Source organism: Hyperolius riggenbachi, chromosome 2 (assembly GCF_040937935.1).
Source record: "Hyperolius riggenbachi isolate aHypRig1 chromosome 2, aHypRig1.pri, whole genome shotgun sequence".
Lineage (NCBI taxonomy): Eukaryota > Metazoa > Chordata > Amphibia > Anura > Hyperoliidae > Hyperolius > Hyperolius riggenbachi.
The window spans coordinates 538812251-538838852 of NC_090647.1; the positions used below are offsets into that span (position 1 = coordinate 538812251).

At 43.2% G+C, this 26602-nt stretch overlaps 1 protein-coding gene across 4 annotated transcripts in view; it reads right to left on the minus strand.

Moving 5' to 3' along the window:
* TMPRSS3 (transmembrane serine protease 3) overlaps positions 1–26602 on the minus strand; it is a 114075-nt gene that overhangs the window by 70361 nt on the left and 17112 nt on the right. For all 4 annotated transcript variants that reach the window (XM_068270728.1, XM_068270726.1, XM_068270727.1 and 1 more), the window contains exons 3-4: positions 12397–12513; positions 5815–5931 (exon numbers count right to left, since the gene is read on the minus strand). In XM_068270728.1, coding sequence (XP_068126829.1) covers positions 5815–5931; positions 12397–12513 — 234 coding nt within the window. The remainder of the gene's footprint in view (positions 1–5814; positions 5932–12396; positions 12514–26602) is intronic.

The window sequence follows — 26602 nt, forward strand, 5'->3', positions numbered from 1 at the left end:
CATAGGCCCAGTGCACACCAAAACCGCTAGCAGATCTGCAAAACGCTAGCGGTTTTGGGAGCAGATTTCAGTGCGATTCTAGGCATGTTTAGAGCGGATTTCTAAACATGCCTAGCAGTTTTGGGTGCGTTTTTGTGTAGCAGATTACACAAATTGTTACAGTAAAAGCTGTATTGAACAGCTTCTGTAACAAAAACGCCTGGAAAACCGCTCTGAAGTACAGTTTTTCAGAGCGGTTTGCGTTTTTCCTATCCTTTACATTGAAGCAGAAACGCTTCTGCAAACTGCAAACGTGCTGCAGGAGGCACGTTTGCGGTTTGCTACAATCCTCAAACCGCCGGTGTGCACCATTTCATTGAGATACATTAACCGAGCGGTTTGACAGGCAGATGCGGCCGGCAGATCGCATCAAAAAACCGCTCGGTGTGCACTGGGCCTAATAAACAACTAATAGACCAACAACGCTAAGCGCTGGAACCCACTAGAGCTATTTTTGAGCGTTTAGGGAGTGATTGAAAACGCTAGCGATTTCCCTAAAAACGTTCAGCTAATGTTAATGGATGGGCCCAATTCCACTCGAGCGATTGCGATTAGCAAAGATGCTATCGCGGGATTTTGGTGGTGTTAGCGCTTGCGTTAGTGTTTGGGTTTCTGCAATGTAAAGTATATAAACGCTGGCATAATCGCTCATGAATCGATACACATAGCGATTTGAGAGTGATTTTAACCACTTTACCCCCCGCGGTACGAATTTCTCCGTCCCTTTTTTCCCCCCTAAAAAACCAAGGACGGAGAAATCCGTACCTTCCGCGCTCCCGCCGCTGTCCGCGCTCCCGCCGCTGTCCGCGCTCCCGCCGCTCGTGCGAGTGCTCCCGCCACTCGTGCACGCCGCCGCCCGCTCGCCCGGAGATCAATGAATGGGAAAATCCATTTCCGTTCCTTGATCTAAGCCCCCGCAATGATCTGCTGCTTCTTTGAGAAACAGCGCGATCATTGTGATTTTCCCAGCCTCATAGTGCTTCCTGTAAGCGTCCTTCCGGACAGGTCGCATGTAAACAAACACACTGTGGCCATCTTGTGGCCAAATAAAAGTAAAACTACACCCTAAAGCATTTTACATATACAAACACATTAGTTTTACACAATAAATTAACTCATTACCTCCCACACTCCCCATTTTTTTTTTTTTAATTGGTGTAAAAAATAAATAAATAAATACAATAATTATAAAAAAAACATAAATAGTTACCTTAGGGACTGAACTTTTTAAATATTTATGTCAAGAGGGTATAACACTGTTACTCTATAAACTGTGGGCTTGTAATTAGGGATGGACGCAAAACTGAAAAAAATGCACCTTTATTTCCAAATAAAATATTGGCGCCAAACATTGTGATAGGGACATAATTTAAACAGTTTTATAACCGGGACAAATGGGCAAATACATTTCATGGGTTTTAATTACAGTAGCATGCATTATTTAAAAACTATAATGGCCGAAAACTGAAAAATAATAATTTTTTCCCACATTTCCTATTTTTCCATTAAAACACATTTAGAATAAAATAATTCTTGGCATAATGTCCCACCTAAAGAAAGCCTAATTGGTGGCGAAAAAACAAGATATAGTTCATTTCATTGGGATAAGTAATAATAAAGTTATAGACGAATGAATGGAAGGAGCGCTAAAAGGTAAAAATTGCTCTGGTGTTCAAGGGGTAAAACCCCTCAGTGGTGAAGGGGTTAAATGACTGTAAACTGTAAAAAAAAATACATACATTGAAAAGATACTTTGAAAAGACCAATCAGAATGAAAATCGCAAATCGCTACACTATCGCTGGCAAAAAGCTCACACTTTTAAAATCGCTCCCAAAAGTGCCAGAAAACGCTCATTAAATCGATTACAAAACCGCTAAGGATTGCGATAGCGGTTTGTAGTGGGTTCCAGGCCTTAAAAGGTTTTTAGGTTTTGTTTGGTCATCAACCAATCAACAGTGAATAAAGGTCATGTGACAAATTTTACCAATGCATCCAATCAGCAGCAACCAGAAGTCCACACAGAGGCGGGGTTCACGTATGACATAGCGTGAAAGGCTGCGTTTTATGTCATGTTTTATGTTAATGTTGTGCGCATTTTTTGTGCGTCTTTACTGGTGCATTTGCAATGCGTTTTGCGTGCGTTTTAATGAGTTTGCGGTTTGCATATACAAAACACATACGCCTTTTGTAAGCGTTTTCCAAGCCTTTTTTATGTTTCCATTTATGCAAATCACTTAAAAGACAACAGGCAGTGAAAATAAAAAAAATAAAAAAAATTGGTGGGAAGAATGCATATAAAAAAACCAATGGAAAACGCATGAAAAATGCATGCCATTGCATTCCCATTGACTTTCATTATAGGCGCTTTGGCAGCTATCCTGCATAATATGCAACAACACCAGCGTTTTTGAAAACGGATAGAAAACGCGTATGAGTTTTTATATGCGTTTTTTTCCTGCAGCCCATAGACTTCCATTAGAGGCAAAAACGTAGCGTTTTCCACCAAGCTAGCATTTCTGCTATGTGTGCACCCAGCCAGAAGATGCTTGTTTCAAACTATCCTTTACCTAATTTTCTATGGCCATCCTTTACCCTCCGATCTTGAGGGTTGGTTTTGTGACACTTTACTCAAAACAACATATAGGCTATCATTCATAAAGCATTACCGCATGCGGAAATGCTGAAAACAGCTGACTTTACCGAGCACATAGCAAGATGTCCATTCATAAAGGCTGTTTCCGCATGAAAAGCTGACATTCCCGAGCAGTGCAGGAAATTACTGCCTTGTGCTACAGGTCAATTCATAAAGATTAGAGCAAGCGGTATGAGGACGGGGAATACCGCTTCCTTGGAAGTAGCGATAAGCATGCAGATTACAGCTAAGTCAATTGAGACAGACCTACCAAGCGGCAGCAGAGAGAGCAGCGCACGGAAGGACTCAGGCAGCTTCTCCTGTTACGCCAGCCTAGAGCCAGCCTACCGACAGCCTACCGACAGCCTAGAGCCAGCCTAGTTTGGGAAATCACCGCACTGCAATCGCAACTGTCAACATTTTTTATGAATGAGCACACAGAAGTCTAAAATACCAAAAGCTGTATTTTCCCGCATGAATTTTTGTTACCGAACTCACATGAATGATAGCGATTGAATACAATTGGTTATTTTTTTCTTAGTTTTTTTTTTTTTGCAATATTACTTTATTATTTAATCAGTGCTTTCCGAGTGTAAAATATTTCCTCACCCTGATTTGCAATCTGATATTTATCACAGGCGACATCTCTACTGCTGACCAGGTGCATCGCTGTGGAATGTTTGCTTCTGAGAATTCCAACGCCAGTACAAATAACACCATGTGCAATTCATGTTTTCTCTGAGTTTTCTCCTAGGAGTTAATTTTTCATCTTCTCTTCAAAGTAACTTTTCAGCACTTTGCAATTAAAGGGATACTGTGGGGGGTCGGGGGAAAATGAGCTGAACTTACCCGGGGCTTCTAATGGTCCCCCGCAGACATCCTGTGCCCGCGCAGCCACTCCCCAATGCTCCGGCCCCGCCTCCAGTTCACTTCTGGAATTTCTGACTTTAAAGTCAGAAAACCACTGCGCCTGCGTTGCCATGTCCTCGCTCCCGCTGATGTCACCAGGAGTGTACTGCGCAGACACAGACCATACTGGGCCTGCGCTGTGTGCTCCTGGTGCCATCAGCGGGATCGAGGACACGGCAATGCAGGCGCAGTGGTTTTCAGACTTTAAAGTCAGAAATTCCAGAAGTGAACCGGAGGCGGGGCCGGAGCATCGGTGAGTGGCTGCGCCAACACAGGATGTCTGCGGGGGGCCATTAGAAACCCTGGGTAAGTTCAACTCATTTTCCCCCGACCCCCCTACAGTATCCCTTTAAAAACTACCAAAAATCACCATATTCAATTCACTTATTCTCCTAAGTTTTCTCCTAAGCGATCTTTTCACACCTGGGGCCATATGCAATTCACTTTTTCTACTGAGTTTTCTCCAGGGAGATAATTTTTCATCTTCAATTTAAAATAACTTTTTAGCACTTCCCAAATGAAAAAGTACCAAAAATTAGATGGAAAAGTGCTACCAAAATTATTTTGAGTATTTGTTTGTTTGCTGGTGATGTAAAAGGAATTGCATATGGCCCCTTGTCCATATAATGCCTTTTAAAGGGAACCTTAATCACTTGAGGACCACAGTGGTAACCCCCCCCTAAAGACCAGGCACATTTTCTCTAAAATGGCCACTGCAGCTTTAAGGCCAAGCAGCACAACACAGCACACAAGTGATTCCCCTCCCCCCCCCTTTTCCCCCCACCAACTGAGCTCTCTGTTGGTGGGGTCTCGTCACCCCCAAGTTGTTTATTTTTTTTAAATAAATATTTATGTTTGGTTTCTTTTTTTTTTCCTATTTTTCACTGTTTTTCTAATTTATTTATTTTTCAATCCCCTCCCTCCCCCCCCCCCCCCAGCCGGCCAATCGGCTGTCAATATTAACTATTTTTGAAAATAGTTGAGTTTGAAAATATCTCCTAGGAGAAAACTCAGGAGAAAAAGTTAATAGCATACGGGCCCAGGGTCTATGTGCAATTAACTGGGCTTACCTTCAATTAACTAGTTCTCCTAAGTTTTTTCCTAGGTGATTACTTTTCATCTTTTCTTTAAAATGAGAAGAATTGAATAGAAGAAGGACCCATGTTGTGAATATGCAGTTAAGTTTGGGACTTCTGTTCCCCCAAAAATAATATTTTGGGGCTGTAAAGGGAGCAGAGAATGGCCAAATAGATACACGGGGCTTGAAGAACCACAGTTCTGAGGAAAGAATTAACTTAAAGGGGTTCTGTGGTTCTTTTTTAAAAACAAAAACTGACACTTACCTGAGGCTTCTACCGGCCCCCTGCAGCTATCAAGTCCCGCGCCGTCACTGAAGAATCCTCCGTTCCCCGCCACCGGTTACCGTCCAATTATTCATCTAACTAGACAAATACAACTACACCTACGCGGCAGTGCGTGTGCTCGATCCCGCTCACATCTCCGGGAGCTTCCTGCGCTAAGAAAGTGACTCAAGGGAACGCCTTGAGGGTGGAGAAAAAAAGCTTAAAGGACCACTCCAGCAAAAAAAAGTAAGCAGTAAGCTTTTGAAAACAAAGAAAATCCTGAGAATCCCCCATGAGGAGATGGACTAGTCCAAAACCTGTCAGTTATGTCAGATGTTAAGTGCATACTTTTTTTGCTATAGTGGTCCTTTAATGTGTAGATACCCAAAGGGTTCTTCACCATGAAGGCCGTGAAAATGTGAAATATTCTTTCATAAGACAAGTAGATATTTAAAATAACAAAATATCATCTGGAGTTTCCTATTTAGTGGATTGAAATGAATGTGTCTCTTTCCAATCAAAGTATCAGTAATTAGTGATAATCATAATATGCTAATTAAGATTTAATGACATTTCGTAATTCGTAATTTTCCTAATTGCAATTAAGATTGTTATGGAAAAATCGTAACCTCAAAAAATTACGTAAAATTTAGCATAATTTCGATTACCAGTATTTTTCGTAATGACGATAATTTTCGTGGCATTATTTGTGGAATTATTTTGTGGTCTGAATTTACCATAATTACAAATCACAATTTCCTGTTACAATTACTAACTTTGTATTGTAATTACAAAAATGCGAAATTTTGGCTCATCCTTATAAGTAATTATTTAACTTATTACAAAAAATTTCTATACTTCAATAGCATGAACTTATGTTCCATTATTACCACATCTCAGTTCATCGTCTCCGCCTGGGCAGTCGTAGACCCCATCGCAGCGCTTTGATTTTTGAACACATATTGAAGAGGATTGGCATCGTATCTTCCCCGGACAGGTGTAATGAACTAGAATGCAATTGGAAACAAATTAAAACATACCTGAAGTGACATGTGTCACATAAACATCCTATATAATAAAACCCTAAATGTCCCTGCGTCATCCTGTCCCTGTGTTCGTGTGTTTGTGCTACTGCGCATGTGTAGCACAGACGGCATTGGGACAGGAGGACGGAGCCAGGGAGTCGGGTGGGCGCGGTGGGCGAGTGCGCAGGCAGGTATGTGTGGGGCGGGTGCACGCGCATGCGCACTAACATGCGGCGGTGGCACAGAGACCTAGAGACCCTTTTTAAATGGATTTAGGTCTACTAGTAGGTGCATATAATACTAGCCCTAGTAAAAAATTCTCTGAAGTTATTTTCTGTTTTCCAGTATATTCAGGCCTGTTACACGCCCCCTGGTGACCATACCGCACAATGCCTTCCAATCGGTTTCAGCACACAGACCATCCAATTTCATGGATGCAGTCGATGAGCTGAAACCGTTGGAATTTTGGCAGCAGACGGACTAGAAGGAGGTGTGCGAACTATAAAACCAAAATACTAGGCTGCCTCCATCTTTTTCTAATGGGAAAGAGAAGCCCACTGACTGACTCTAAAACCTGCAGATAAAAACGGGTAAAACACTCTCTTCTGGATAATAACAACACTTCTCGGTAGCGAATCTTCAGGAAGCTAGGATTCGTTCTGTGTGGCTAAGTAGTAGGTGTAGCCAAAAAATGAATGACTTTTAGAAGTCTTTATTTATAAATGCAATATAAATAATTCATATATACAGAAAATCATTAAAAATAACAATTATAGAATATACTAGCTGATTGCCCGGCGTTGCCCGGGTATGTATTTGGCTGGTGTTGGCTCCGCCTACGTTTTCTAACCCTAACACACAAACACTCAATGACCAAGTTTGTGAGCTCTGCGGTCTTTGGTATCAATAATCAGCATTGAAATGAAACAAATCTGATTGGCTGTGTGTGGCTCCACCCGCTTTTCTGAATTTGAACCCCAGTCACCCAATAACCAACTGTACCATGTTTGAGGCCTGTGCCATTAACAGTTCAAGAATGGTAGCAATTAAATATTCCCCTTGAAAAGCAACAGGTGAAGTTTGATTCACTTTTGTAGGCTCCACCCACTTTTCTGAATATTAATCCCAGTCACCCAATGACCAACAGTGCAAAGTTTAAAAACCCTGCGCTTAACAGTGTAAGAATGGCTGCAGTTTACATTTTCCCAGTGAAATTTGTATTTGTCTCCACCCACTGATGACCCGGCGTTGCCCGGGTATGTATTTGACTGGTGTTGGCTCCGCCCACTTTCTAACCCTAACACACAAACACTCAATGACCAAGTTTGTGAGCTTTGGTGTCCTTGGCATCAATAATTTGTATATTCCCATAGAAATTAAACAAATCAGATAGGCTGTTTGTGGCTCCGCCCCTCTCCAGCATTTGAACCCCAGTCACCCAATGACCAACTGTAGCAGGTTTGAGGCATCTGCTATTAACAGTGTAAAAATGGTAGCAATTTAAATATTACACTTGAAAATCAACAGGTGAATTTTGATTGGCTATTATAGGCTCCACCCACTTCCCTGAATATTAATCTCAGTTACTCAGTGACCATCTGGGCAAAGTTTGGGAACCCTGAAATAAACAGTGTAAGAAAGGCTGCAGTTTACACTTTCCCAGTGAAAATTGTTTTTGGCTCCGCCCACTTTTTGTAACCTGGACACAAAGTCACTACTCAATGCCCAAGTTTGTGAGTTTTGGGGTCCTTGGCATCAATAATTTGTATTTTCCCATGAAATGAAACAAATCTGATTCACTGTTTGTGGCTCTGTCCCCTTTTCTGAATTTGAACCCCAGTGACCCAATGACCAACTGTGCCAGGTTTGAGGCTTGTGCCATTAACAGTGCAAGAATGGCAGCAATTTTAATATTCTCCTTGAAAAGTGACATGTGATTTTTGATTGGCATGTTTAGGCTCCACCCACTTTTCTGAATATTAATCCCAGTCACCCAGTAACCAGCTATGCTAAGTTTGAGAACCCTGCCATTAACAGTGAAGAAGGGCTGCAGTTTACAATTTCCCAAAAAAATCTGTTTTTAACTCCACCCACTTTTTGTAACCTTGACACACAGTCACTACTCAATGACCAAGTTTGTGAGCTTTTGGGTTCCTGGCATCAAAATTGTGCTAATGAAGCAGTTTATCCAGCAAAGAAATCTGGCTGTTTTTGGCTCCGCCCCTTTACTGAATTCGAACCCCAAACACTTAACGACCGACTGTAGCAGGTTTGAGGCCTCTGCTATTAACAGTGTGAGAATGGCCGCAGTTTCAATATTCCCCTTGAAAATCGATAGGTGAATTTTGATTGGCTGTTGTAGGCTCCACCTACATTTCCAAATATTAATCCTAGTCACCCAGTGACCAACTGTGTGAAGTTTGAGAACCCTGCCATTAACAGTGTAAGAAAAGCTGCAGTTTACATTTCCCCATGTAAAAAGTTAGTTGTTTTTGGCTCCGCCCACTATTTCTAACCTTGACATACAGTCACTTAATGACCAAGTTTATGAGCTTTGGGGTCTTTGGCATCAATAAGTTGCATTTTACCATTGAAATTAAACAAATCTGATTGGCTGTTTTTGGCCCGCTCCCTTCAGAATTTAAACCCCAGTTTCCCAGTGACTGACTGTAGCAGATGTTAGGCCTCTGCTATTAAGAGTGCATGAATGGCAGCAATGTAAATATTCCCCTTGAAAATCAAAAGGTGAATTTTAAATGGCTGCTGTAGGCTCCACCCACTTTTCTGAATATTAGTCCCAGTCACCCAGTGGCCAACTGTGTCACGTTTGAGAACCCTGCCAATAGCAGAATGGCTGAAATCAATCTAACAAATCTGATTGGCTGTTTGTGGCTCCACCCCTTTAATGAATTTGGACCCCAGTCACCCAATGACTGACTGTATCAGGTTTGAGGCCTATGCCACTAACAGTGTAAGAATGGTAGCAATGTGAATATTCCCCTTGAAAATCAATAGGTACATTTTGATTGGCTGTTGTAGGCTCCACCCACATTTCTGAATATTCATCCCAGTCACACAGTGGCCAATTGTGTAAAGTTTGGGAACCCTGCAATGTAAAAAATAAAGTTGTTGGCACTGCCCACTTTTTCTAACCTTGACATACAGTCACTCAATTATCAAGTTTATCAGCTTTGGGGTCCTTGGTATCAATACTTTCTATATACCCATTGAAAAATAAACAAATCTGGCTGTTTGTGGCTCTGCCCCCTTCCTGAATTTGGACCCTAGTCACCCAGTGACCAACTGTACCAGGTTTGAGGCATCTGCTATTACCAGTATAAAAGAATGGTAGCAGATGAAATATTCCCTTTGAAAATCAAAAGGTGAATTTTTATTGGCTGTTGTAGGCTCCACCCACCTTCCAAAATCTTAATCTGTCACCCAATGACCAACTGTGCAAAGTTTGAGAACCCTGCCATTAACGGTGTAAGAATGGCTGCAGTTTATATTTTCCCTGTAAAAGCTGTTTTGGCTCCGCCCACTTTTTTGTAACCTTGACACACAGTCACTCAATGACCATGTTTGTGAGCTGTCAGGTTCCTGACATCAAATTTGTGTAAATGGAAGCAATTTATCCACCAAGGAAATCTGATTGGCTGTATGTGGCCCCGCCCCTTTAGTGAATTTGGACCCCAGTCACCCAATGACCGACTGTAGCAAGTTTGAAGTCTCTGCCATTAAAAAGTGTAAGAATAGTAGCAGTTTAAATATTCCCCTTGAAAATCAATAGGTGAATTTTGATTGGCTGTTGTAGGCTCCACCCACTTTCCTGAATATTAATCCCAGTCACCCAGTGACCAAGTGTGCCAAGTTTGAAAACCCTGCGAGTGTAAGAATGGCTGCAGTTGAGATTTTCCCATTTAAAAAGAATGGCTGAAATTGGATTGGCTGTTTTATGCTCCGCCCACTTTTCCTGGAATTGTAACCTCGGTCACCAAGTGACCAACTGTGCCAAGTGTGGGGACTCTGGCTTGATTACTGTGAGAATGGCAGCCTTTTACATTTTTTTCCATTGACATGAATGGGTGGAATCTGATTTGCGGTTTGTAGCTCCGCCCAGGTGTGCAGGGGGGACGCGAGACCCCCAGAACGTATCATCCCAGGTAGTAAGGGATCTGCATACCAAGTTTTGTTCAAATCGGTCAAGCCGTTTTTGCGTGATCGCGGCACATACACACACACACACACACACACACACACACACACACATACATCCGATTTTATATATATAGATGTATAAGTGTAAAAATACACTTCCGCGTATGTGTGCCACAACGTCACGTTGGAAAATGTTTAAAAATGCCTGCGTCGTTATAGACTAACATGATGTCAGGATGGAGAGCGGTGTGTCATCAGCGGGCAGCAGCGCGACCGCTGCGCCCGCGTCTGACGTCATTACCGCCGCCGGCGTCATCACCGTTGCCAGATACAGGTGTTTGCTGGTTGCTTGAGCAATAGGCCGAAAAAGAACTAACCTCCCCCCCCCCTGTTCTAAATACAACACTCACCGAGTGTCCAGCGCCGTCTACTACCCTTCCTGTCACTTGTAGCATCTTTCCGAGGTCCTCCATGCACGGCTCCTGGCGTGTCACCTGACCCATAGGAAAGCTGCTAGGAGCGAAACAAAGACTAGAAGATGGCGTTGGACACTCGCTGGACATTCATTGAGTATTTTAATCACTGCAACATCCCTCCCTAAAAAACAGTCCTCATTATCCTCTCAGGCATGCCGGTTAGTTGAGACTTCCAGTTGCCTGAGTTCTGCATAACGGGGACTCTGCTGTAGTATGTTGAGCTACTTATGTATCTATGCTTCCCATTTAAAGACAAGAAGGTCCGCACTTTGTCCAATAAAAGCCACTTTATTGCTGGACGTATCCACAAAAATCCACACGGTCACACAGCTGACATGTTTTGAACATCTGGTTGACATGTTTCGAACATCTATGATCAAGAACTAAATGTTCGAAACATGTCAGCTGTGTGACCGTGTGGATTTTTGTGGATACGTTCAGCAATAAAGTGGCTTTTATTGGACAAAGTGCGGACCTTCTTATCTTCATCACAGGGATTAAATGGATATGCTGATCCAGTCGAGCACTTTCTAAGAAGCCTTGCGTGGTGTAGCGGTACGTGCTTCCTTTCTGTGCTTCCCATCATTGTAAATTGTTGTACTTTGTACAGCACTATGGAACAGTGTTGCTCGAAAACTATGCCAGTGCGAATCTACGCATCGTATTTCCGCATCTACGCATCGTAGTTCGTAGGCGAAGTTTCAAAACTACGCTTACGCATTTACGTGTAGCTGTAGAACCGCTATGCGAAGCTTTGCCCGCTATGCGTAGTTGACATGTGTATTGCGAAGTCAACTACACGTGCGGTAAACACGTCTATTTTTCCGTGTACGGATAATTTTTTTGCTTGCGCATGCCCAGAAATATTATTGCCCCTTCTCTGCATATACAATTCCGCATTGGAAGGTGGAATGTACACATATAAGAGTTCACGCATGCGCATTGTTGGTGGATTAATGCGGAAATTTTTCCGCATAATAGCATAAGTGTCCGCATACACTACGCTTCGCACTTCGCGTAGTTGCGTATTTTAACACGTAGTCTACGAAATGCATACGTAGCGAATCTTCTGATTTCGAAGCCATCGTTTGTGAAGCGTTATTGCGTAAAACTGTGCGTAGTTCCAGCGTAGTGAAGTTGGACAACTACGACCATCCCTGCTACGGAAGATGTTGGCACTATATAAAAAAAAATGATGTTAACAATATAACAAACCATATAATGGTGCTGGTGACACCGACATGGTGGATTTTCGGTAACCTCACTCCTCTCCAACGTAGGCTAAAAGCAAAAATTAGACAAAGTTCCACTTTTAGTGAAAATGACTCTAATGCACTCGCTTCAGACCATTGAGAGCTCTGCCAAGTGCTGTTTTTTTACCCTGGAAAAGACTAAATTGTTGCTCCAGACACTTTTATACAGCCCGCTAGGCTGATTGCAGTTGCTCCTCTCTGAACTTTGCAGCCTGCAGGGAGGCCTGGAGAAGATTAATGCTCGCTTCTATTGTACAGGGAGCAGACGTGGCAACTGCTCAACGCCGACTATTTACCGAGCTCAGAGAGTGCGGCAAAGTTATCCGCCGTAATGAATGTCTACTGTCCAATTAAGCCATTAATACACAGATAAACAAGCTATCAAGTCATCGGCCATCCATTGCAGGCCCGCCAGACAATGAAGGTGAGAAAGGTCAACCCGTTCCGCTTAATGAAAAAGAAGCCGCTAACTGTCTCTATTCTTCCTTTCAAGAGGCTTGTAAAACATTTAGTCCTTGACAATTTAATGGAGACGCCACTAAATAATGAATAACACTCACCAATCAGGCCCGTAGCAATCGCCAGGGCGATAACGAGGACCACGAAGAGGATGATAATGAGATATTTCATGGGGATGAGGAGATGGCACTTGGACGATTCATCATGCTCCTTGTTTTCTACAAAGAGATAAACACAGAATACACAAAAGGTGGGAGAGGGTCAGTAACATCTATACAATCATGGAGAGAGGGGCTCCTATAAGGGTGGAAGGGTAAGAGAACTTGTAGGACCTTAATGAGAGAGACATCTCCTTGTTAGAGATCATCAGGAATGGTGATGGCCACGTCTAGGAGAACTCGCAGAGAAGCATGTGATTTGTTTGATCAGCTGATAGATTTGCAAAGCTCTGATTTGCTGTGATCACATCCTGCTTCAGCACATGATCATGACTAGCAAATCAGAGACTTACATATATATCACCTGACCAAACTGATCCCATGCTGCTCCATGTAGGGGCCTAACTAAGGGCTGCAGGGCGGGGTCAGAGGTGTGGGAGAGCCCCAAATACTAACCATCCCTTTCTCTGATACTCCATATCAGGTGTTTTTGTGGCTACACAAGTTATGGGTGTGGAGTTCCTGATGGCCACACTTGTTTTATGGACAGCAAGCAATGGGCAGCGCTCACAGGCTGCAAGTGAAGTGAAAGCTCCAGAGATATGCCCAGCCCCTTGGGGCTAAATACATACCTTGAATACAAATCAGATGCAAATTATGTGCGAACACTAATCTAAATTCTAAAATTTAAATGCAAGCTGACACCCCTGGAGGCAGCTAGCCTGAAGTATACTTAAGTTTTGTACAGCAGAAGGAAATGGCAGCGCTTCCAAACAGACGCTGCACCTGAATTGACTACCTGCACAAGTATGCAGAGCTCGACTGACGGGCAGGTTACACACCTTGCATTCAAAACAGGTACAGTAAAGGGGGCGTTAGCTTCAGCATAAGTTGTACAACTGCTGTACAAAACTTAAGTATACTTCAGGCTAGCTGCCTCCAGGGGTGTCAGCTTGCATTCAAATTTTAGAATTTAGATTAGTGTTCGCACATAATTTGCATCTGATTTGTATTCAAGGTGTGTATTTAGCCCCAAGGGGCTGGGCATATCTCTGGAGCTTTCACTTCACTTGCAGCCTGTGAGCGCTGCCCATTGCTTGCTGTCTTTTGAACAAATGTGTATACCATTTATGGCTAGCTGCACCAGGTAAGGATTATGATTTTCATTTTAGACTAGCTAGGGTTCACTGTTGGATATGTTTCACTGTTGAATATGCTTCACTGTTACATTAGTTTGAGGTTTTAACCCTTTTTTCTTTTTTGGACAATTTTCATTGTTTGAACATGCTTCACTCTTTGATATGTTTCACTGCTAGATTAGTGGTTCGTTTCTCTCCTGTTGGGGCACGTCACCGCCGTAGGAGAGTCTATTAGGGATAATTTGTGCACAACTTATGCTGAAGCTAACGCCCCCTTTACTGTACCTGTTTTGAATGCAAGGTGTGTAACCTGCCCGTTAGTCGAGCTCTGCATACTTGTGCAGGTAGTCAATTCAGGTGCAGCGTCTGTTTGGAAGCGCTGCCATTTCCTTCTGCTATGCCACACTTGTTTTATGACCCTTGTACGATGGACCTCCATGACGTGAGGGTCATCAAGAAGAGGTAAGGGAAGGGTTGTGAACATTAAGGGGGCCCCATCAAATTTTTGCTGTGGGGCCCCTTGATTTGTAGTTACACCCCTGGCTCCATGAGTTCTCCTAGACATGATCATCACTAATCAGGAACCAAAAGTCATCTTACGAATCTGGCCCGTTCTTAGAGATGGCCCAGGAGATCTGAATAATTCCATCTTGTAGGCAAATCGTCTGCTAGTTGCGATATGGGCCAATAAATGTTAGCAGTTTCCAGTTCCAAGCTAGAAGCTACATACAACTTGCATTCAATCTCCATACAACTTGCATTCAATCTCCATACATGCGTATTGACCACCTCTAGCTGAGTTCATCAATGCCCCGTTCCAGGGGGAAAGAAACATTTATGTACATTTTACATAGTATAGAAAGGGGTCTACTCTAGAACCTCTTTGGAATTTTATTGCAGTCCCCACTGGAGATACTTTCACTTGTCTAGATCTTCGTGGCCTTCATATGAAATTGGTGGCCCTGCCCCCTGGGACAAGAATTGAGAAACCCCAGAACTTTTTAAAATTTTTATAAGGATAACATTGCCGAAGTCGCACTCAGTCAGATAGTCAACCCTTCAAGTGCATTTATAAAAGAAAATATAACACTGTTTAATACACAGCGACGCTAATTGAGCAATTATTGGCATCATTAGCTCTTGGCAGACAATTAGCCTTTAAGGTCTGCTGGGAGGGTTCCAGGAGTGATAAAAAGTAAAGAGGAATTCTGCTCTTTTTTAGAAAAAAATTGTATGGCTTAATGGCGAGCATTGGTATTAAATTTGAAAATGTATTATAACGGATTCATTGTGTTATAACAGCATAAGTACCCCTTTGGGTAGGCATAGCGCTTTTAAGAACATAGACCCTGGAGTTTCCAGGGCTAAAGCTTGGTACACACACAGAAGACGAGCGATCCCCAATGGTTAATGATGAGCAAACAATATTGGCGAACATCTGAATTGATTGAAGGAAAATCGACAGTCTGCTGATTGGATCGTTATCAGAAGCGTGAAATGAGTACCGGAGGTGTGAAATTTGCCACAGGTAAGTACTTTAAAGGATCAATTATTTAATGTTCAATACGAACTACTAAATGCGTTTAGCATCCAAACCAATCCGCCAGGATGGATTGGTCTACATGGACGATAATCTCTGTCTTTTACTGACATTGGGACACTTTTTCAAAAATTGGGTACAAACAAATTAAAACAACACAGGGACGCCGGGAGAGCCCAATGTGGTGTAGTATGTTTAGAGTCAGGTGTTGGGTGTAAATATACAAAGTTCTACTCACAAGTATGAGTTGCTTAGTCAGCTAACCTCTTTAGCCAGTATGTGGGGAATGGTAGTCCCCCTCTCGGCCTTTAGTTTGCAAGGGGGTCGATGGCCCCAGCTCCAAAAAAACTCAAAAAACGCTATGCTTACAACATGAATTGATGGATAGGCACACAGAGATTCTGGTGGCTACTTTCAAAGCACTTATTTAGACCAGAGGAAGCAGCTTTTAACCCACGAAACTTGTTGTATTAAATGTGCTACTTTTTCATTAAAAAATTCATAAAAATCGTTATCAGTGAATCACTAGGGGGGTACGTTTTTACTTATCTTCCTTCCTTCACTCAATATCATTTTTTATATATTGTATTATTATTCTTTTTGGGTGCCTCCTATTGTTCTTCATCTTAAAAAAAAAAATGATTCTCAGACGACCCTTTGTTAATTGTTTGTTTATCGAGCATTGTACAGAGCTTTACTGAAGACCAATATGAGCTTTGTAATGGCACTGTATATCTCTATATCGTATATGTGCCAAAAATTACACCTTCTCTTTTTTCCTTTTTTATGGGGACGATGCCAAAAGTCCAAGAGTCAAACAAGGTGAGTTTTTTTAATTTCAACCGTATTCCCATGTGTTTGACAGTTAAGCTTTTGGCATTGTCTCTATAAAAAAAGATATAAGGATAAGGTTTTTTGCACGGTTGGCATAGGAATAATCGAATGGGGGTCACTTTGACATCTATACTTGCAGGGTGCTGTGGGGAAGACCATGGAAGAAGAGGAAAGGTCTGCACTTGTCAGTAAAACATAAATCCTTTATTTATTAATGTATCCAAGAACAACAACGGCAAGCATACCTAGCTGACATGTTTCGGACTGTCAGTCCTTAAAGGGGAACTTCAGCCTAAACAAACATACTGTCATTAAGTTACATTAGTTATGTTAATTAGAATAGATAGGTAGTATAATCTCTTACCCACCCTGTTTTAAAAGAACAGGCAAATGTTTGTGATGCATGGGGGCTGCCATCTTTGTCATGGGGGCAGCCATCTTTTTGGTTGAAAGCAGGTGACAAGGAGCAGGAGACACAGTTCCAACTGTCCTGTGTCCTGATCACACCTCCCAGCTGCACACGCTAGGCTTCAAATGTCGAATTCAAAATGTAAAAAAAAAAAAATTGCACCAAAACAGCAGAACGACAACAACATCAGAAATCCCATCATGCTTTGCACAGCATCAGGGGAAAAAAGCCCGGGCAGTTTTCTTCTGTGCAGCTAAAAATGAGGCTTGTATAAGAGAAACAAAGTTCTGATGCTGTGAAACTGTTAAAGAAACACCAAGCCTTTTCAGTGCTGCTGAGTAGATTTTTAGTCCGGAGGTTCACTTTAATCATAGCTAACATAGAAATGGCAGCCTGAACATATATATATATATATATATATATATATATAGAGAGAGAGAGAGAGAGAGAGAGAGAGAGAGAGAGAGAGAGAGAGAGAGAGAGAGAGAGAGAGAGAGAGAGAGAGAGAGAGAGAGAGAGAGAGAGAGAGAGAGAGAGAGAGAGAGAGAGAGAGAGAGAGAGAGAGAGAGAGAGGTGTCAGTACAGAGTGCCCGCCCCAAATCCACCCCAAGGTGAAGGAGTGGTTACAATGTAGGAGGGGATGCAAGCAACGCCCTCTTCCACCTAAATACTCATATGTATTTATAAATGTAAAATATATTCATATACAAAAATAAAAAGAGATAAAATATAGTGAGCAATTAAAGGAGCAAAAGACCATCAGGATCTTCCCAGATCAAGGAAAACAACACAAGGCCATGACCATTGTTTAAAGGCTAGAAAGCCTATTGTAAGAGGATGATGGAAAATCAACCAAATGGCACTGCTGGAATAAAATATGGTATAAATGAGAGGAGGGGAAAGCCCAAGGAGTGACCTCAGGTAATGGTGGCCAAATCCCATCTAGCATTCAGGCCGTGTGGGATTCTAGTGTTCAAATTAAAGATCCACATGGCCTCCCTGTGCAACAATCTCCTATAGAGATCCCCTCCTCTCTTGGATGGCACAACCCTTTCAAACCCACAAAAGGAAAAGCCCGTCATGTCGCCTTGGTGGACCTCGCGGAAGTGCTGGTCATATTGGAAGTCTGCCAGTTAGCTCCTAGATAGTGTTCCGCTATCCTTTGTCTCAAAGGCCTAGTGGTGCACCCCACATACTTCAGTGAGCAAGTGCTACAGGAAATGAGATACACCACATAGCTGGTACCACAATTAATGAATTGCTTGATTTGATAACTCCGGCCATTTGAGGCAGAGACAGCATCCTGTGGGAGAACCCACACCAACTACTAGTGGTACAGGCAAGAGAAACTGCTTACAAATATGTACCACAGAGAAGTCCACAAATGTATTCAACAGAAATGACAACTTGGTGGTTGGTAGGATTAACCCACTTCCAGGTAAATACAGTACTAAAAAACAAAAGCTACTAATCACTGTATATGATGACTTAACGAAAATTGTACATGATTGTACTTGAATAATTTTATACAGCTTACCAGTGTTCTTGAAAAAGTTTCTGCACTGTTTTTTAAACTCTATTTATTAAAAATGTCAAAAACAAATGGCATAATATTTCTACATCAGAAGATGTCCACCTCAACTACATAAGGGGAAAAAATATGAAAGGCTGCGTTTTATGTCATGTTTCATTTTATGGTGTGTGCGTTTGCGGTTTTTTACCGCAGATGCGTTTTTCATGCACTTTGTATGCATTTTAATACGTTTGTGGTTCGCATACACAATTGTAAAATGTTTTACAATTGCGTTTTATGCAAATTAATAGGAAGACAACAGGAAGCGGAAATGCATTACAAAACTATTTTTTTTACAAAAACGCATTTAAAAGCGCATGAAAAACGTATACCATTGCGTTTCCATTGACTTTCATTATGTGCGTTTTTTATGTGTTTTTGAATATTATGCAACAAAACCTGCGTTTTTAAAAACGCATGTTTGAAAACGTATATTAATCTCATGTGCATTTTTGATATGCGCTTTTTCCTGGGGCCCATAGACTTCCATTAGCGGCAAAACCGCAGCATTTTCTGCAACGCTTGCATTTCTGCTAAGTGTGCACCTAGCCTAAGCCACATGTGTTGAACTCGAGCCCTCAAGGGCCATATCCAAGCCAATATTTACGATGGACTGAGAAATAGAGAAATGTATTCTATAATGAACCACACCTTTCCTGATTCAATCCCATCAATTAACTTGAGCTGTGCCAAAAATGTGTGAGGACCTCGGCCCTCAAGGACTTGAGTTCGACATCCCTGATCTAAGCTGCTGGCCAACTTGTTTTTAGGATTTACCAGGGGCGGATCTCCAGTTTGCACCGTAAAACCGTCAGGGGCAATACCTGACTGTGGCCGCTGCTGTGCTACTCTGGATATGAGGGCAACCTCGTCATCTACAGTGAAAGTAAGGAGGAAATGGACAGCACCAATCTGTACCTTGTACTTTATTCCATATACGTACTCACTGCAAACAGGAGGCTAAAAGTCACATTTGTACGATAGAATGCCAAGGAAGGCGGTGAGAGGGTAGCGGGCAGGGACGTGTGAAATTGGCCAAACCATTTTCACAAAATTTTCAATGCAAATTTGCATTGAAGTGTGGGCGGGGCCGAATTTCCCAGTTGATTGCAAAAGCCCTCCTACATGATATCAACTCTCAATTTAGTATGTATATTAACTCTTTTTTATATTGCTTCAGGATCATTTTAAAATTAGGCAAAAAAAAGTCATATTGAAGTTAAAGTGTACCTGAGATGTTATTACTGGATGACCCTTACATTTTTCGCCGCTCCTCCGTGCCACTTATACATTTATTTTTTTTTAGCTTTCAAAATCTTCCTTTTTGTTTTCAAAGTGGTGCTGAGTGCTGACTTCAGTATTAGTTCCGGGTCAGACCACTATGTAGTTTGATTTGGAACGCGCACAGGACTTGGAGCATGGGTGGAATGGGCAGGAAAAGGGCAGTGATGGGAGGAGAATGGGTGGAGCAACATAGACCAGGACTGCCTCTCCCTTCTTATCAGTGTTCCACCAAGCCTGTACTTTTATGGATAATTTGTATTGTCCATACTTATGGGGTAGATACCCAAAACTGTTCACATGAAGTATATAAGACTTTTTCTGTAAGGGGAAAAAAGTTACTGCGTCTTATAGTCCAAATGCAGGAAGTTCCAACTCACCGCAATGTCCAGGACTCCCTGTACTGTGCCCATGCAGAAGAGGACACAGGGGGAAACAAAGGGGCATAGAGGAGGACACAAGGGGGAGACAAAGGGGCATAGAGGAGGACACAAGGAGGACCGAGGCGGACACATGGGGACAGAGGAGGACACAAGGGGACAGAGGAGGACACATGGGGGACAAAGGAGGACACAAGGAGGACAGAGGCTGAAACAAGGGGGGCAGAGGAGGACACAAGGGGGGCAGAGGAGAACACAGGCAGACACAAGAGGTACAAGAAGGAATAAGGTACAAAGGGTGCATAATCCACAAGATGCCCCTTCACCATGGATGCACCAGGTTTAGTTTATATTTTTTTCCCCTGGTTTTAGTCCTCTAAACCTAGCACCGTTTTATGGTCAGGAATGTCTTATAGTCCGAAAAATACGATACCTTTCCTTACCAAGTTTTTACCGCATTTACAAAGGATCTTTTCACCACCTTCCAAGCAAAAGAAACAGCACTCTAAAAAAGATGTTCCTTAAAGGAAACCTGAGATTTTAATACTGGGGGCATTTATACTTACCTGGGGCTTCCTCCAGCCCTATGAGGTGTGTGGGCTCCCTCTCCGGCCGCGCATGCGCAGAAGAGGACGGATGGCCAGATTAAGGGGGGCCATATCAAGTGAATGGAGAGGATGGCAAGGGAGCACAACATAGGGCTGGAGGAAGCCCTAGGTAAGTATAAATGCCCCAGTGATGCCGATCCCATTGTTCGTGCTGCTACCCCACCCGCCATGTAACGTCACTCATGCGGCGCTCGTTGTCCCTCCATTGGCCCCCGCATAACAAAACATCGCATTGTCAGCCACATAGCAACGTCACCCAAGTGGATCAGCTCCTCCTGATCCCCAATGGGCGACATCAGCTGTGCATCTGTATGCACCCTAAGAGACACTGCAACAGAAGCGCCAAATATTGCTGCCACAAATGGTAAAGTGTCTTTCCCATGCAAAAGACTATAAGGAAAAAGCTGACAAAAGTTTATTTAACCCTTACACCTCTGAAATGGTTTAGGGTGGATTTGTATTTTAATGTGCGTATTGCAGAGAACATAGCGCCGCCCCAGCTAGTTGCGATGCGCCTTGGCTGAGCTTTAATGGAGTTTTCCGGGGGCATTTTTCTCCAATAATTAGGAGGAATCGTTGGCAGGACAGATGGGGAGGGAGAGAAGAGTCCGCCATCCTCTCTCCCTCTGGCAAAATTACAAGTTTAAGCAAATGAACATCTGCATCCTCTAACCCGGCAGATTACAGGACAATAAAAGGCGGCAGCTGGAAAATTAATGGCCGGCAATTTACGTCTAGCGCTCAATTCCCCAAACCTAAATAAAAACACGATCTGTATTTATAGCTTTCAGGTTATCCGGCATGGTGGGGAAGGAGCTGCTCAACTCCAAACTCTTCTAGGAGAAAGTTGGAAGTTTTTCAGAAAGTTTTCCCCATAGCCAAGAACTTTACACACTGTAGAAGAAAGTGGGATAATATGTATATGTATATATACATATATATATGTGTATATATATATATAGAGAGAGAGAGAGAGAGAGAGAGAGAGAGAGAGAGAGAGAGAGAGAGAGAGAGAGAGAGAGAGAGAGAGAGAGAGAGAGAGAGAGAGAGAGAGAGAGAGAGAGAGAGAGGGAGAGAGAGAGAGAGAGAGAGAGAGAGAGAGAGAGAGAGAGAGAGAGAGAGAGAGAGAGAGAGAGAGACCTTTTCAGCCCCCATGAGTGGGTGATATTTATGTCCTCCTCAGTATGGTTGTTTACTCTACTGGAGACTTGAGAGTTTGTGGGTTCTGCCCACAGGATCAGATTTGTGGACAGGCCACAAAGGTCAGGGCCTTGGGTGGCAAGTGCTTAAGGGGCAGCTGAACATGGAATAGTTTGCAAAAATATTGCATTAAATTTTGGTTTGTGCTGCTCACCCCTTGGTATTTGTTTATAATTTTCCCCTGTGAGCCTGCATAGCCACGCCCACCTCTAGCACAGTTAAGCATATAAATTAGTGCATAGCACATGTTCAGAGAGTTCATTTGGTAGCTAGTGAAAGGTGAGGTGTTTTTAATTTCTTTTTCTCCCATTTAGTTGACTCTGGGTTTTGGATTAGTTCCCACTAGACTGCTTATAAAAACTGGCATTTTGCATGGTAGAGTAGGACTCACCAGATTGGGGACACTTTGGCGCAGTTGGTGAGCTTAAGCGCGTTAAAGCGTAACCAAGAGCCCCTGTCACTGTTTCCTATTGTGTGCTGCAGCCCCTCTGCATTAATTATAGATAGATAGATAGATAGATAGATAGATAGATAGATAGATAGATAGATAGATGGATAGATAGATAGAGAGAGAGACCTTTTCAGCCCCCATGAGTGGGTGATATTTATGTCCTCCTCAGTATGCTTGTTTACGCTACTGGAGACTTGAGAGTTTGTGGGTTCTGCCCACAGGATCAGATTTGTGGACAGGCCACAAAGGTCAGGGCCTTGGGTGGCAAGTGGTTAAGGGGCAGCTGAACATGGAATAGGGATTGCTGCATATTAAAGAAGAGGTTGCAAATAGAATACTAAGGTTGTAAATAAGGAGAAACACATGGGAATGGGCAGCTGCTGCCCAAGGGATTTGTATATAAATGAAGGGGGCTGCTGTAAATAAATTGTAGAACTGGAAGAGGGGGCAGCACAAGGATTAGGAGGGTCGTGTCGTACATGGAATAGGAGCTTCAAGAAAGTTGGCTTAGGAGCAGAAAAAGTATATATCTTGCCTTGTCTGTCCACATGTCTAGTCTCTTCCCACCACTGGACAGAGAGCTCCGATGTTGTTCCTGAGTTCTCTTGAAGTCAACGCTCCAGCCTTAGGAGTCACCACCTCCATTGCTCCTACCAACACAAATGGGACCACCTTGGCCTTCACTTTCCAGATGCCCTCTAGTTCCTCATTCAGGCCCTTGTACGTCTGCAGGTACTCAAACTCTTTCTTCCTAATGCTGCTGTCACCTAGTACGGCTTCTTCTCTCACCACTGCTGGCCCATGTTTGCCACCACAATGCCTGGTTGATTCATTAGTAGTGTACCTGTCTATTTTTCTAGATGTGCCACAGGATTTAAGCCATGATCTTCTGTGGAATCTCCCATATGGACTTTGCACAGGCTCAAAAAATGGCACAACAAACAACCAACATTGCGTAAACAACTTTACCGGTGACAAAGACAATCAATGAGTTTTAACGACATTGTACACACGTGGACGACTGCACGATATCTGCTCAACAGTTGTCTGAGTTGATCCACCGGATGGATCAGGCAAAACGCCCAATATCAGTCCCTCATTGTTTTCATTTGGCTAAATTTTTTTAAACGATAAACTTGCGATACATTAAAATCTGTTGTTTGATGGACATTTCAAATGACTTTTGTTGAGCATGTGTACATTGCTTAAAAACAAACAAACAACAACCCACAATGGTGGACTGAGGGTGAGTCGATAATGTGGGCTATAAGTGCCCATTCGAATGCCTGCTGTGTACTGATCCTTAAAATCCATCTCCGATCACACACTACAGCAAAGCAACCAAGAAAATGGGCTCTCCAATAGAGCATTACCTTAACCTCTTAAGGACCGTAGGCTTATACCCCCCTAGTGACCAGGCTATTTTTTGTACAATCCACGGCCACTGCAGCTTTAAGGGTTCCCTGCAGGGCTGTATAACTCAGCACACAAGTGATTTCCCCCCCCCCCCCCTTTCTGTCCACCAACAGAGCTTTCTGTTGGTGGACTCTGATCGCTGCTCCTGTGTTTGTTTATTTATTTATTTGTTTTTATTTGGTTTGTTTATTTAAATAAATGTTTGCATTTTTTATATATTTCATTTTCCACCCTCCGTCCCCCCGCCAGCCAATCACCCCGTTCGGCTCTCATAGACATCAGCCTCTCTCTCTCTGAGCCTCCCAGGGGGACAGCCGAGGGTCATGGCTGTCCCCAGTACAGCGCTGCCTTAGATCACAGCGCTGTACATTGTAAATAGACACAATCGCCGCTGGGAGACTGATGAAGGAACGGAGCGAGGATGCGTGCATCTCCAGCAAAACACGCCCCCAGGACTTGACGCCAATCAGCGTTAGGCGGTCCTGGGGGAGCTGCTGCGTTCACGCCCATCGGTGTGACGTGGTCGTTAGGCGGTTAAATTCACGAGTCGGAAAAAAATGACCACAAGATTACATCTGAAGACAATTCACTTATCAGGTCCTGACGAAGACAGAGGGATGTCGGAATGCATTGACGGATTACTGGCATGCCAACAATGTGAGGCACGTTTGATCCAGTATCCTGACCATTGGAAGCAGGTAACCGCAGGCAACAACAGCAGGCCGAGCGGACAAACGGTGCAGGACTGGAGTATACAGGTACAAGTAAGCATATGGCTCTAGAGGCCTATGAGATCAAACCACTCGATTGCTTGCTATTAGTACCAGTTGACTGAGGGCCCTTTCACACTAGTGCCACAGCCTACCGCTAGGGCAATGTAAGTCTGTGGGGATTGAGGAAGTTCATATTGCCTGTGGTGCGGTGCGGTGTGCCGGAAATACCCAAACGCAAGCGCATTTCTACATTACCGTGCGGCTACGGCGGCAACCTGCGTTGGTCCTGAAGTCGTGTAAGTCTATGGCAACGTGCGTTAAACTGACCGCTGCAGTTTTACACGTTGCTCATACGCGGAGGCATATTTTAGCAATAGGTTTCCGTGCACGTCATGGATTCACCAACAGGAAATGAGCATCACTTCCTGCTTGGCCTGCCGCCTGATGGGGATTAGTACCCGGTGATCCCTGAAGGCCTGTTTTTGGCGGTAGCAGTGCAGTGCGGCCTTACATATAAATAAACTCCACCAACAACCCTACATGTTTCACTCCCTCAATGAGGGGCTTCGTCAGGGGAATAAAGTGCTCAGTGCAGCAAGCACATCAAATATACATTTCAAAAATAAAAAGTAACAAATAGCCTTTCGGTCGTAGATTAGCAGCTAAAAGGCAGTGTAGTGCATCAGGCCCATAGTGTGACAGGAGCCTTAGTTATGGAGATTTATGTTGTAGAAACAAAATATTTGAACGTAATGGTCCAAGCTGCCCCCCAAAAAAAGATCCGCTTACCTGGGGCTTCCTCCAGCCCAGGGCAGCCGTCCTGTGCCCTCGCCGCAGTTCCGGTGGTTCCCGGGCTTCTCCGGGTCGGCTTCTTCTGCGCTCCACCGCGCGGGTCACGTGGTCTCTCCGACGTCATCAGGACGGTACTGCACAGGTACCTGGAACCCGACCTGGCGAGGTCAGGTGCGCCAGCGGAGAAGACCGGGAGCCCCCGGAGCTGCGGCGAGGGCACGGGACGGCTGCCACAGGCTGCAGGAAGCCCCAGGTAAGTGGATCCTTTTTTTTTTTTGGCAGCTTGGATGTTTCCTTTAAAGACATTTGTTTATCCTCTTGTTTCAGAAAACCGGTGTTAGGAAAATACGTGCCTGAATTAGGGCCTCGACTGCTTACAGGATGAAAAATCAGAAAATAAAGTGTTTATCCAAAAATAAAAGATGGAGATTCATGAAGGGACGTGTCGTTCGCTAGATTTCCCGCAGAGAATTAGCAGGGGTTCCACTAGAAACTAGGAAATCGCTTCATCATACGGTTTGGCCGCGACGGCGGATAATCCCCATCTGCCGGGCCGACTGGAAATCAATGCAGCCATTGCCAGCCATTCATCACAATAGCAGAGCAGAGGAAGCATATGGGGAATACGGCACAGAAGCAGAGAACTGGAATCAGAGGAGCACTTCATCCACAGCAGAACTCATCAGCAATCTCCTGTAATGTGATGTGATCACTGCAGGTGACAGGAGCGCCATCAATGAGCGAAACTGTATTTTACTGGAATACTAAAGCACACCTTGAGCCAGGGAAAAAGGAGGCAGCAAAGTGAATAAAGAACTGTCCCGATAAATATTAGTGAAGTTATTATGTACAGTAGAAGGGAATACTTAAAGGACGACTGAGGTGGCATGATGTGATAGACATGGCATGGGTACAGTATGTACAGTGCCTAGCACACAAATAACTATGCTGTGTTCCTTTTTTCTTTCTCTGCCTGAACGAGTTAAAGGAAACCCAAGGTGAAAATAAGCTAATGAAATAAACGATTGTATCTATCCTCCTTCTCCTAAAAATGACTTTTTAAGATAGTCCACAGTTTTATTTTATGTTGAAATCTACTTTTTAAGTTGTAACTGTTTTTATTGTTTTTGCTCAATGACACATTTATTGACGTATGCCAGAGCTAAAATCTATGAACTATTGACCCTGTTTATCTCTTTCCTGCTCTCAGAAACCATTTTTTGCTAGGAAAGTGTTTCATAGTTGGAATTTCTTATTGGTGATGGTCACACTGTAGTCACTTCCTGTCTGAGTCAGGACTGAGTCAGCCACTTACATACCTGATATTTAACTCTTTCAGGCAGAGAAAGAAAAAACGGAACACAGCACAGTTATTTGTGTGCTAGGCACTGTACATACACATGTCTATCTCATCATGTCACACGTCACCTCGGGTATCCTTTAAATGTCAGGTATGAAAGAGAAAGTTTCTGTCCGGGTCGGGACCGGGGCAGACTGGGTCAGACTATAGCATAACCCTCACTGATAAGTAATTACAGCCATAAAACACTTTCCTGTCAGTAAATGGCTTCCTGGAGCAGGAAAGACATAAGGGTCAATAATTCATAGATTTGAGCTCTGGCATGCTTTAATGAAGGTGTCATTGAGCAGAGACAATGCAACAGTAAAAACTTAAAAAACTAGATTTAAATATAAAATAAAACTGTGGGATATCTAAAAAAAAAAAAAAAAAAAAAATCATTTTTAGGAGAAGGAGGATAGATACAACTATTTTTCTCATCAGGTTATTTTCACCTCGGATGTCCTTTAAAGG